The sequence below is a fragment of the Xyrauchen texanus genome, chromosome 29, assembly GCF_025860055.1.
Source record: "Xyrauchen texanus isolate HMW12.3.18 chromosome 29, RBS_HiC_50CHRs, whole genome shotgun sequence".
Taxonomy (NCBI): domain Eukaryota; kingdom Metazoa; phylum Chordata; class Actinopteri; order Cypriniformes; family Catostomidae; genus Xyrauchen; species Xyrauchen texanus.
This window is the reverse complement of record NC_068304.1, coordinates 29,473,432-29,487,557: the sequence shown is the minus strand read 5'-3', so window position 1 is coordinate 29,487,557 and position 14,126 is coordinate 29,473,432. Positions and strand designations below refer to the sequence as shown.

The 14,126-nt window shown below is 36.7% G+C and overlaps 1 protein-coding gene across 1 annotated transcript; it reads left to right on the top strand.

The window, feature by feature from the left end:
* Positions 1 to 741: 741 nt before the first annotated feature.
* On the top strand, positions 742 to 12,995 carry LOC127622969 (neuronal acetylcholine receptor subunit beta-4-like). The gene is made up of 6 exons (XM_052097184.1): positions 742 to 790; positions 5,780 to 5,925; positions 8,396 to 8,440; positions 8,614 to 8,723; positions 9,966 to 11,025; positions 12,861 to 12,995. Exons 1-6 carry the CDS (start codon positions 742 to 744, stop codon positions 12,993 to 12,995), a joined length of 1,545 nt encoding a protein of 514 aa, XP_051953144.1.
* The last annotated feature ends 1,131 nt before the right edge of the window (positions 12,996 to 14,126 follow it).

Sequence of the window (14,126 nt, the reverse complement as noted above, 5' to 3'; positions counted from 1 at the left end):
ATGCCTGCAGTTTGAACATAGCCTGAGATTCTTCCCCCAAGTTACTATGACACCACCAGGACTTAGAGCACATTGGGAATTGGGCATTCCAAATTGAGGAGAAATGGGGAGAAGAAGAATGTTGGAGTTCTAGGCCTGCACAGTTCATTACAAATTTCTGTTATTCAAGACAATGGGTTTGATTTTATATTTGTGTATGTTATCGTTTCCATTTTTGCAGTTTAATGAGTTGTGCTTCATAATTGTTTAACTGTTTACATTTTTCTGAATAAACTATTTAATGGCAGGTTCCCATTTTGACAATTTTCCCGCCATTACGTTGACACAGTCAACGTGTGGCAGATTAAATATTTCTTCCATTTTAAGAATTGTACCTTATTTATACAGAAATGGACTTTCAAAAATAAACCTACCCTGTGAAATCTTAGAGTCGCAACTAGCCCGGTCTATCCTCAGAGGAACAGAAGTGTTGAAGAAGAACCGCATGGCTGTGAGTGTGTGTGTGCCGGTAGAAGAGGAGGGGTAGTCGGATACTTCGCTGCTTTAACGCTCGCTCGCACGAGAGACTGAGCCGGGCTTTGGTGTCAGGTGCGAGCGCTCACCACTAAATTAACAACACTGCCGTTACCTCTTCTAAGCGGACTGAGTTCGCGTCAGACGCATCGCTGGTTTTGTACTGCGATGTATGAGACGTTATGGGACTGAAGAAGACGCATGGATATGGAGAACCCAAGCTCGACCATGAAACGGATACTGACCATACTCGTTTGCGTTTTGACTCTAATCCAAAGTAAGTGAAATAACTATTACGACATTACAATTATTTTATCTTTCATGCATTGCTTGTAAATTAAAAAGCAAAGTTTAAGGTTGAAATTTAGAAATGCCTTTTGCCGTCGTGAAACTGTAACACAACCTGATTACTGTTGTGAGATTGTGAGCTATTTAACAGGGTCCCGTTTTCACAGGGCTGTCCCGTATACCGCGGTAAAGTTAGTTTTACGTTCGACATTCGTTGGATATTCGGTTTCTCTTACCCGCGCTCCCTTCAGTCGACAATCTTACAAATATGTCATTAGCACATTTGGTTTAAAGGGAGTATAACAATACCATATGAGCATAAAAATTGGACTCAGTCAACGCTTGGTTTGGCTGCAAATAGCAAAATTATGCCTGAAATGTTCCAATACGCTTTGACTGCCTAAGATGTAAGGGACCGTCCGAAAACACCACCCACTACGGTAAAACATAGGAGATGAACACTCATGCATTCAATTGACGTGCAAGTAATACATGAAAAACAAAAAGCTGTAAAATCAATTTTCACATTCAGAATGTTGTAGTAACTTCCCAGAGGATATGCGGACAGAAATCAATTATTTTAGAAACAATTCTATACATTTCTGCTTCCTGTAATATAGGCTTAACAGGAGAGATGGTATAAAGTCTGATCACTGATGGCAAGAGAGCTTCTAGTTAATCCTATCTGATAATTTCCTTTATATATTTTAGTCATCTGCTCTGATGTACTGTTGCATCTTTTGCCTGAATGATAGTCAGACTCACGAGTTCCCTCAAAGTCCACCACCAGCTTTTGTATGTTTGTGATATTCAGCTGCAGTTGTTATCTACAATACAAGACAACATCCAGTTGAAGATTTACCTGCTAATTTAATGCAAGGAAACTGTGTTTGTATGAGTATTTCTCCAACTGGATGTTTATTCAGATATTTCATTTTTTATGAAGTGAGAAAAGACCTGATATAAAAGTAATTGTAATGTTGAGACAGGCTGAAGACAGGAACAGATGATGATGAGTGAACACAAGTGCAGTATTTATTAACAACGTGAAATCCAAATTAACAAACATAAATGACTTGACAACGTTACACCAAAACAATACTCGACAAACGACAATGGCAAACATGAGTGCTTAAATACATTAACATGGGTAACCACATGACAGAGACAATGACAAGACTAAACTAATGAACATGATAACAAGGCAATGAAACAAGAACATTGATAAACAGAACTGATAACAAGACTCATAAACATAGACCAATGTTAAGACAGGACTAATAAACATGGTGGAACAAGAGGGTCACAAGACAGTCACATGTCAAGGAACCAATAAGAACAAAATACATAAAACATAAAACATTTCAAAAACTCTTTTATAATGATCCCCAAATTGTAATGTTAATCCTGTCATAAATTGTTATCTAAACTATGTATATTCACTACATCTCCATTAACAAATTTTCAAATTTTTCATAAGAAATTTTCCACCAAAAAAGTTTATTGCTATTATTCTATTTTTTTATTCCTTCTGTAAGACTATTTTAAATTAATTTGGGAACTTATTTAAAGAATTTGCAATGTTTTTCATTTTATTTGAGTAAATAACCGAATAAGTTGTTGCTAATTAACTGGCTTTGAGTGCCATTGTAGATTTTGAGGGATATTATGGTTTTATTCAATGGTTGTTTCAGTCAGGACCACTTGCATCAAGTTTTATTTAAAGTAATAATTTCATTGTATGCTTCTTTTCTGGGCTCTCACTGTCCAGCCATTCATGGGTACAGCAGGGAGAACAGAACTGATTCTTATAGTGAAAGTCCAATCAGAGGGCAAATAAAATAAATCAGGGCAAGAAAAACATAAAGTAGCATTGGTCGCAACAGGAAGGGAGGCAGAAAACCAGATGAAAAAAGCCTTAATTCAGAGACACACAAGGAACATCCTAAACTCCCTGAACAAGTAACAGGAACAGCCAGGAAGCAGATGATCTAACACATGATGATCTAGCAAAAAGCTAAATAACAGGCAGAGTATAAATTCATAGGGGAAAAGAAGACACTAGCACAATAATTATGTGGTTGGAGGTGGAAATGCACAACTTCTATTTTTTCTAAAATAATTAATTACTGTACTCATAATTACAGCATTTATAACAATATCTCACCTTTAGTAAGTCCATCTATCCTCCAGGAATTTACTACAACATTTAAAATGAGAAAATGTAATTTTGGTGAATTTTAGTGATTTTGTTCTAAAATAATTGACTACTGTACTCATTTAATTGATCATATTGTAATAATCTCACCTGTAGTAAGTCTGTCTATCCTCTGGGAAGTTACTACAACATTCGCAATGTAAAAATGTATTTTACAGTTTTTTTTTTTTGGTTTGTTTCGTTTTTGTAAGTATGATATGCACGTCAATTGTTGACATGTCCTATGTTTTAGCGTAGTGGGTGGATTTTTCAGATGGTCCCTTACATCTGTTTGGCAGTCAAAGCTTATTGGAGCGTTTCAGACTTAATTTTGCATCCACACCAAGCGTTGACTGTTCTTAGTCCAATTTGTATACCCATATAGTATAGTTATACTCCCTTTAAACCAAGTGTGTAAAGGTTTCAATCAACTTAAAACTACCGCGGAGTCCAGTATTAGAACGTAAACCGTTGATAAATGTCACCTAACCAAAGGCTTCTATCTAGACGACTTACAAATTAAATAATCTTCTCTTTTTATTTGACTGGATGCGTTACATAACCTTTAGAACTGAAAAATGTAAAATGTCATTGACATCAACTACGGAGGCACTGATGCATAAGAGAGTGAGGGCCATTCATTCATCACACCTCAGACTTTTGTCCATTCTCTGTTCACTGGCCATTTGAGGCCATGTCTTTTCGTTGTTGCAGTCCATATTCTAAAGCACAAGACAGCCTGTGGTCAACAAAACACTTAATCATTCTTATAGTGGGCCGATGATGACACTATCTGCTTTTTGAAAGGAACCACAAAGAATGTGTGGTTTGATGTCTGGTTTAACATTGAGCCTTATAATTCCTATAATTATAGGAATTTGTCTTCCACCCAACCACTGTCCCTAATCATGAAAATGTTGTTTCAGCCTTGGTCTGAACTGTTGATATTTGCAAAATTTTATTCTGTAATCTGAGCACACTATGATAAGTCAATCAATCATTCAGTGTTATTACTGTCACCTATAGTCTAAACTTAGTATTATTTTCAGTTGTTACATAATAAAGCTGTGTAAAACATCTGGCAGCTCCCATGACAGTGCCCTGTGGTTGCTTATGGGAAGATGAAACAGTCGTTAGTATCACCCTCTTTCACCCTGTGCTGTCCTTCACCTCCTGGTAAGGAGAATAGAGTTTGACAGGTATCTCCCAGTATGTTGACTGTGCACCATCTGCTTCAGGGAGCTGGGTAAAGTTCTCTTCCTAACCAGAGACCACTGTTAATTGAACAGTGGGCTTTCCCATCTGACTTTAAGTCATGATTCAAGGTGACTCTGGGCAAAAATTAAAAGCTAGAAATAAGTAATTGGTCCCAATTAGGTCACTATAGTATGACCAGCATAACATTTCTATCAGGAAGACTTGCAAACTTGAGTGAAATTTAAGATGACATTTATTTGATGAATATAAAACAGAAAAGTAATGTCTCTCTTTGGCGTAGGCCCCGTCTGGTGGTCCGAAGAAGTTGTACTCGGAACCGTTATATCCTGCCGGAGATAGGAGGCAGGGGCGAGGAGTCTACCCCCGTGCAGGACGGGACTGAACTGTTGGTGGTGGGGTGGTGGAGGATGCCGTGTTGGCACACTGAAACAGCAATGTGGTAGATTGTGAGCAGACTTACAAAGCAATGGCTTACATGTGGAATTACCCAGCCAATGGTGCGATGTAGAGCTGCTAGTCTTCCCGCTAGAACTATGCTGCACTTACATGTATCTGTATTTACATACTGCAATGAAATTTTACTTGCTTGTTTCTTTATTTGGGAACATGCAAGAATCAATTCACTCCCATTTTCAATTACAGACAGCTAGTCACCCTGTCATCAGTGCATGACCGCCAATGATCAGTTTTTTTGTCCCATTTTTTAATTCAAAAGTTGTGATGTATTATTATTGTAATTTTATTATTATTATAATTTTTTGTTGCAAGCAGCAATTCGCTAGTATTTCATTATATTATAGTAGATGTTGCATAGTTGATGAGTAAATGGTGCATGGACTTACTGCATCTTACATCAAAGCTCAGTGTAGTCGCTAGTGAAGGGCTTGTGATTGTGCATCTACTTGTGTTATCAGCCACTCAATTCTATGTCAAGTCTTCGTTCACAAGTGATAACTACTGGGCTTATTCAGTTGAAGTGTTTCATGTTGCGTACAGTATCTGCTGGTGCGACATACCATCTTCTTGAGTCAAGTCTGTGCCAAATTTCTACACTCTCTGTTTATTCCTTTTGGTTTGGTGTTAATTTCTTAGGCCCTGTATATCTTCAATCAGCTTTACAGAGGGAGTGCTTACAGTGTAGTTCTGTGTGTCTCTAATTAACACAGATCAGTGCTCATTAATATTAATTAATCACAATTAAAGCTGACTCAGCAACAAGTCTTCTTGGAGGGTAATAAACTATGGGCAATGCTTGTACAATTAACTCAGAGAAGGAATGGTTGATATCTTTAAAACTATGAAAATTTGAAACTTAAGCTGTCAGCAAGGAACTGACAGATAAATCCCTCCTCGTTAAAGGTTATGTACCTACAGTATTTAAGATTTACATATTAGGCTATTAGTAATGAACAACAAATTCCTTCCAGTGAATATCATAGTTCAATATACCAGAATATTGTCCCCATCTTGATGAGAAACAAAACAAATTACTGAAGTTGGCTCTTTGATTCAGATAATAATGACTGTAGTCTTACTGATATAAACTGTTTTGCACATCTGCAGGTGGGGTCAGTGCAGACTCAGAGGAGCGCTTAATGAATTGGCTTCTTGGTAAGGAACGCTATAATAAGCTTATCAGGCCAGCTTTGAACAGGACAGAGAGAGTTACGGTTCTCCTACAGGTTTCTCTGGCCCAGCTAATCAGCGTGGTGAGTTGAAACTATTTTGTCAATGGACCTGTACCTGCTGGAATTTGGTTGCAATATTCATAACTCGTGACTCATCTCAGACTTAAACACTAATGACTTGGACTTGGACTCAAGTATTGAGTGCCATTATGACTTAGCGGAGAGGACTTGTTACAACTGTTAACTTGTTAAAGTGTTGGGTTTTGGAAAGAGGGGCAAGCTAATTCAACGGCTCAGCTTGTGGAGGTTACAGAATGGCTAAAATTGCTTACAGCAACTTTAAAGCTAATTCAGCCAATACAATAACGTTCACTAGCTAGCCAGACAACTTTAACATTTCATCAACATGCCAGTGCCTCATGTTGTTAGTTTTGGTTAAAGTGATTTTGTAAAAAATAAAAACAGAAAGGTGAGATATGGGACCATTCCGGGTTTTTTTGTAATAAAATGTAAAAAAAAATAAGAGATGCAATTGTGTCCCATTTTTTCTTAACGTATTTTGATTGCTGACATTTTTTTTAGTCAGTGGGAGAACATGAGAGCTGAATGCGACAGAATACAAAATCAAATAGGGCCGGGAGTCAATCCCAAAAAGAATAGATTATTCGATACCAAGGTGTAGGGAATTGAGAGTCCACTCAAAAGGATTGAGTCAATTCCACTCAGGGAAATCGACTCCACTCAAGAGCCTGACTAACTGTGTATTCATTACCTCGATTTCCAAATTAATACACATTTTAAAAGAGCCTAACAAATAGTAGTAAGGATTTTGATTCATCCCATGTGTACTAGTGTATGATTACTCATTAGTTTAATTCATTCACCAAATAGATTTGTTCAGATTCATTCACTGATTCATCCAGTTTGATTTTGTGTATTGGAAATGGTGGTGTAGTGGGCTAAAGCACATAACTGTTAATCAGCATTTACATTTACATATACATTTATGCATTTGGCAGACGCTTTTATCCAAAGCGACTTACAGTGCACTTATTACAGGGACAATCCCCCTGGAGCAACCTGGAGTTAAGTGCCTTGCTCAAGGACACAATGGTGGCTTTTGGATAAAAGCATCTGCCAAATGCATAAATGTAAATGGATTGTACAGTTAAACATTTTGAATTTGTGTGTGTTGAGTGTCACTAAACTTAAAATGACAACAGCATTTTGATTTTTTAAATACTTTTCGACATAGACAAGGTTCTGTAACTCGGACTTGTATGTAATTATTGGGGATTCGAATTGGACTCGTCTCGAACATGATATTGGTTACTTGGACTCGGACTTGAGCTGTGAGGACTTCAGAAATGACTCAGATTTGAGATCTAGTGACTTGACTACAGCAGATAAAGATCAACATTTTCATTTTCATTTGAAACTAGACACTAGAAATAACTATGTGTGATAAATAAAGGTCACTTTTCAGACCACAGTAATATTGAATATCTCTCTTGAAATGCCATATTGTGTTTGTAAGTTCATCAGTCATTCTGAGAATCATCCTAACAATATACTGACACACAGATCTGTTTCTGCTGATACGAATAAAATGTAAGCATACAAATTTCTGTTCTAAGATCAATGTTGGCTTTTCATAACCAAATAATTACATTTAGATGGACACAGTGGAGTTCATCTTGCACAAGCGCTATTAATCAGAACAAAAATTAGAATTCAGACTGGTCCTTGAATTGGCCCTTTAAGACTGTCATAAACATGCCACTGTAATAGTGTTCAGAGCCCCTCTGCTAATACATAGATGGTCATACTGCACATCTTGGTGTCCACAGAAGAACACTGCTGTAAAATTGTTTTTCACAACCATCTTTTGGCAAACCTGAACTGAGTATGCAAAACTTGTATATATACAGTACATAAAGTTGAAGTGTGTCATTTCTGTGCCAATACTGTCACTTAATTGACCCCCAAAAATAATGGTTGTTTTCAAAACACTCCCTTGTCTGCCACTGGTCGATTGACAGATAGTCCCACCCCCACCTCACCATTAGTTGTTTTTTAACATTGGAAAAAACCTTACAAAAGTATAGGTACTATACTAATACTAATGCTTACATTTATGTATTTTTTTATTGTTTGTAACAATTTACAGTATATTAACATGCATTTTATAAGGAATAATTAATAAATCTAATCAATGTAACATAAAACAAAATATTGTGCTATTCGGTTTGTAATACTTAAAAGTGCCATAGACAAGTACATTTCAATGTTTAAGTAAAATGATATAATGAGTCTACAGAATGAGTTCCCTATTTACCATCTTAATTTCCTTTTCAGTTATCAATTTGTTGCATGGCAGGTTGCATTTTATTGTAAAGTCTTTAAATACCTTACTACTAATTAATATGTCCTGGTGTTGCTTAAAAACTGTTCTCTATAATTTGAAAATGTCTACAATCTCATTCTTAAAAATCGATGTGCATTGCAAACTTACCTGAGTGTTTGTGTGTGCGTTTTGCATTGCTTCCAGAATGAAAGAGAACAGATCATGACGACAAACGTCTGGCTCACTCAGGTAAGCGTGAACGACCATCACATTCCAATTATTACACAGTTAAGGTCCTCTCCATTAGTCAGTGCCACTCACTTCCATTCATTAGACTGCTAACAAAGTGTGTAATTGTGGGTAGTCTGACCGCAGGAAAGCTCATATTTGAAATGAAAAGACAATTGCAATTTTATCTGCAGAACTGGAATGATTATCGTCTATCATGGGATCCAGCCAAGTATGAGGGGATTGACAAGCTCCGGATCCCCTCCAGACACATTTGGCTGCCTGATATTGTGCTGTACAACAAGTTAGTGAAGTGAAATGCATGTATTACAATATGTTGATAAGAGTAACCCAGACAGGGCATGCTGTGATTGAAGTGGTGGTGATATTTTTTTATAGTTTTTTTTTTTTAAATTTTATCTGCTTTTGTTTAATTTGTGTGTGCAAATTTATAAATAAAACAAATAATATGATGTACGTGTAAAAATTACAATGGTACTTTTGAAATGAACCTCTTATTTTCCCTGACCTTTTTATTGTAGCTTTCGCTCTGTTTATAGACAAAGTAGACATGCAATTTTCAGAAATGTGACTTTCAGAAAATATCTATTCTATTAACATTGTTTCTGTTTGGGGGTCAGTTTGAAAAATGCAATAAATGAAAATGTATACAATCTCTAAACTGAAAATGTGATAACCTGCAAATGGTTTTACAATGATCTGTGATCTACACATAAAAATAACTTTTGTTGATGTAAACTAATTTGTCATTTAAATATAGTCTGACTAAAAATATATATTATTGAATGAATTAAGCTAGATGATAGACGTTACCAAATGAAGCATTTTTTAACACTGAACTTTGAAAACCACACAAAAACAACAAAACATGTTAACTTCTGAAAGCTGGAAAATGCTGCGTTTAGAGGGTGTATGTGGAGGTAGGATGAAAATACTTGCCTTTCTGAGACCAGTTTCCTTGAGAGGTCCATTCATACAAAAAACACTGTTGGTTAAGCCATTCATTGATTAGGCAGAAAGGCACCAAATCAGCTGCCGTAGCTTTCACATGCATCATGTGCTTCATGTAGAAATATTAAAATGAACTAGTTTTGTTTGATTCAAGTCAAAAATATAATTTAACATCACTGAATAGACCTGAATACATTAGATTGCACCAACAATACTAATTTTAAGGGTTGGCTTAGGTAGAAATAGCTTCATGAGGTCACAATTGGAGGTTGCCACTTTTAAAATGTGGTTAACTGATGAAACATTTTTACAATGTACATTGTGTACCCCAGTCAGAGAATCAGAGAGCATGTGAAAATTAATAGTACAGCTGAAGTGTACTATCAGGTTTTGTTTATAATCCATTCTCATAAGATTCAGTAAAGTCATGAAGTCTCAACAAGATACTTAAATGTTATGTGTTTTTTTTAAATGGCCAATAATTTGGCCTGAACATGAGGGTTCACTGTTGGCACATATAGCTTGAAATGCCATTGCAGTCAAAGTGACATGGAATATTTTATCTACTCCATAGCGCTGATGGCACATATGAGGTTACAGTCTTCACCAATGCTGTTGTTCTCTTTAATGGAAGTATTGCCTGGCTCCCCCCTGCCATATATAAGAGTGCCTGTAAGATTGAGGTCAAACACTTCCCCTTTGACCAACAGAACTGCACGCTTAAGTTTCGCTCCTGGACGTACGATCACACTGAGATTGACCTTGTGTTAAAATCGGAAGTGGCCAGCATGGATGACTTCACTCCCAGTGGTGAATGGGACATCTTAGCTCTTCCTGGGAGGAGGACGGTCAACCCTCTTGACCCGACTTATGTTGACTTGACATATGACTTTATAATCAAACGCAAACCGCTCTTCTACACCATAAATCTCATCATCCCCTGCGTGCTCATCACTTCACTGGCCATCCTGGTCTTCTACCTGCCTTCAGACTGTGGCGAGAAGATGACTCTATGTATTTCTGTTCTGCTTGCACTCACTGTCTTCCTCCTTCTGATTTCAAAGATTGTGCCGCCTACTTCCTTGGATGTACCCCTGATTGGAAAGTACCTGATGTTTACCATGGTGTTGGTAACATTTTCCATCATCACAAGTGTGTGTGTGCTCAACGTGCACCATCGCTCTCCCAGTACACACACCATGCCAGCTTGGGTGAAACTGGTCTTCTTGGTCAAACTTCCAGCATTGCTTTTCATGCAGAAGCCTCAAGGGAACTCGGCTCGACAGCGATTGCGACAGAAAAGGCGTTTGCATGACCCCAGGTCACTGTTGGGCCTTGGTTACGCAGCTCCTCGCAAATCCACATTATCTAACTCTGCCTCTGTACTGCTGGCTGCATCGTCAGCTCTCTCGTCACCAGGACACTGTTACAACAGAGGAGCACCTCTCAACTTCAGCTATGGCTCTCGGAAAAGAGATTTCCGGCCCAAAGAATTCCTGCCCAATGGCCACAACTCTACTCAGGACCCGAGGGGGTGCAGGGGGGCCTCAGACTGGGGTGCTGATATTCAGGAGGCTGTGGATGGGGTTTGCTATGTAGCCGATCACATGATGGGGAACGACGATGACCAAAGTGTGAGTGAAATCATGATACATCTGCTTTATCACTGTAAAAATGACTTGAGGCACCATGTGGAGTTCCTCAAATGCCATTCAGACAGAATGCCTGACACCCTTTAAAGGTGCGTCAAATATCCAAATTATATACTTTCAAGAGCCTCAAAGCCTTTCCATAATGATGAGGTTACTGAAGTAACCATTGACAGTTTTTAGTTCTTGCAGGATTTTAAGAGCAAAGCCACATCCACACTAATCTGTTTTCATTTGAAAACACATTGATTTTACTACGTTCATGCAGCTCTTCATCACTAGAATAGCGTTTTCTTCACCAAAAACAGATACTTTCCAAAAACTCTCAAAATCTGCATACTTTGCAAAATGATGACGCTAAAATAATATATTGACAAGAACATTTCCAGTTGTATAAACTTGTATTCCTTTCAATATTAAAGAAATTACTCTTCTCTACTTTTCTTTTTTACAGTGAGGCACTTACAATAGAAGTGAATGTGGTACATTTTTGGAGGGCTTATAGGTAGAAATATAACGCTTGTAATTTTATAAAAGCACTTTTATAATTTTATATTTTTCTGTTAAAATATTTTTGTAATATTTGAGTTGTAAAGTTGTTTAAATTAATATTTTTACAGTCATTTTAGGGCTTTACGGTATTACGTTGGTTTACAACAAAGTTGTAAAATTGGAAATAAACACTAATATAAACACATATTATTTACATCTAGTGGTTATACTGTTGAAACAGCACGTTTATAGATTGGCCCCATTCACTTTCATTGTAAGTGCCTCACTGTTACCCAGATATTTTTAAAATAGAAAATTCGACAATTCGAAATCATTTTTGTGGTAGTCAACATTATGCCACAAATGCTGTCAGCGATGCTTGAATTTTATGTAACCTGAAAAAGTTATTTAAATATAAAATGGAGATTCCAAACTTTAGTGTGGATGTGACCTTAGAGAACTGAAAGTTTATTTACATTTTTACAGTGTACTTTAGGCAAAGTTCCCAGATATTAAACTGGATATCAAAGCTGAATCACCATAGACCAGTACAATCCAAGTGTTGGCTTAATTAATGACTTGGAATCTGGCCTATGTGAACACACATTTAAAATAGTTTCAAGCCATCCTAAAAAATCCTGTGTCGATTAATGGCACGAAGGCTTAGATAACTTTTATGGTTTCACCTGTAAATAACAATCCAAAATGCTTTTAACCATGAACATTAAGATGTGGAATAAGATCGTCCTTATATTTCTGTATCTAGTAATCTAGTAAGATATTAACTGAACCTTATTGTTATTAGCAACTGTATATGTATATGTAAATCTAAATTTAACAAAAACATTTAGCATTTGTTCCAGTAGATCGCACAATTGGGAAATAGGTGAGATAAAGAGGAGGTTACATTTACACTTAGCCAAATCACATTGTAAGACTATTGATCATTTCCTTAAATCAATGTTGGAGGAGATGGAGCAGTTCTGATTAATGGCTGGCTATAAAAAGTGCAGTGGACAGCAGTTCGAAAGATGGTACATGGTCAATAGCTGTTGCTCAGCACTTGTTAAACAGAAAATTGTTTATACTGTGTTCAAACCCATTCTCCCAGAGAATTTTCATTTTGTTTTTAGATAAATCCATTAAAAATAATACAAAATCCAGATGTCCATTATTGGCCTGCTAGCCGGTCAAATCTCATGAATCCTGTCAAGAACATGCCTGGTTATTATTGTATTTTGTCCAAACACCCCTAAAGTAAGAAAAAAAATATTTTGAAGAAAAATAAACACATTTTGATGATCTCTGCAATTCATCTTCCTCTTTAGGTCATTGAAGACTGGAAGTATGTTGCCATGGTGGTGGACCGATTGTTTCTGTGGATCTTTGTGATTGTGTGTGTGGTGGGCACCCTGGGACTTTTCCTCCAGCCCCTTTTCCAGAACCAGATTATTCCTGTCTAACAGCACAGCACATAGCCATTGAGACAGGATGGAATGTGAGGCTATGAAGGTTTACCCTCGAGTCAGAGCCACCAACACTAGCTTCAAATGACCAAGCTGCTACTTTAAATAATCCAACCCAAAGACAACATGCTCTGACTGATTATCTGAGCATGCAACCCCACTGTAATATGATACTGTAAAACCAGCTGTAAACTGTGATACAAGTTGATACAGACAGATACATAGTCACTGAAACTTTCTGTAATATATCATAGCAATCCAGAGCTAATATAGAGCTTTTTCCACAGATCAGAAATAAGTTGACCCATAAAATGACAAGCAAACTTGAGAACTTTTTAAACTTTAATCTTGATAGGTAAATGATTTAATTTGAATGTATGTGGTATATAATTTGCTCTGCAATTATTCATGTCCATTTTAGAAAGTCTTAATTTTGTAAACACATAACTGTCTCTTGACTGAAAGTTTCTTATACTTGCCCGGATGTGTTATTTCAGTTTGTAGAGAGGAGGGGTGGCCTTTTTTTTTTACAGTAAAGCTCTTTTTCATCAGTATTTAGTTAAATGTTAGATGTTTGTAAACAAGTGTATTTCAGCTGAGATTATTTATGTTCCTAATAATCATTTGTCATCTTCTGCATATCCTAGTGCCATCTTTATATTCATAGAATCACAGCTGACTTGAAATGGACTCATGGGAACAAATAATGTGGCACAGCAAAATTACTTTATGTAGTGTGCCACCTGCTGGTTATAGAATGCTATTAATATCTCTCTCTCTCTCTCTCTCTCTCTCTCTCTCTCTCTCTCTCTCTCTCTCTCTCACTTTCACTTTCTCTTTCATAGAGAATCCAGCAATTGATAAATCTGAAAGTTTATAAATGAAATGTCTAATCCAGAATACAATGATCACTCTTATTCATAGTGCAATGTGTCTTGGTTTTAGTTTACCCATTTCCACAGTGTCGAAAGTAGCGAAAGTTGTTACAACCCAGCAGAATACTTTTTTTTTTTTCTTAATTTGTATTTCTTAATTTGAAGAACATATAAAATTATACTTTTTAAAAGCTTTGCATTACTGATTAAATTATGTGATTTATAGGATGCTTTTAGATCTTGTGAATGCATC

Excerpts from the sequence above, each read along its gene's own strand:
- LOC127622969 (XM_052097184.1), top strand. The coding sequence starts at position 742 with ATGAAACGGATACTGACCATACTCGTTTGCGTTTTGACTCTAATCCAA. Across the intron at positions 5,926-8,395 it reads TGGCCCAGCTAATCAGCGTG|AATGAAAGAGAACAGATCAT; the intron begins GTGAGTTGAAAC and ends CATTGCTTCCAG. Across the intron at positions 11,026-12,860 it reads GGAACGACGATGACCAAAGT|GTCATTGAAGACTGGAAGTA; the intron begins GTGAGTGAAATC and ends CTTCCTCTTTAG.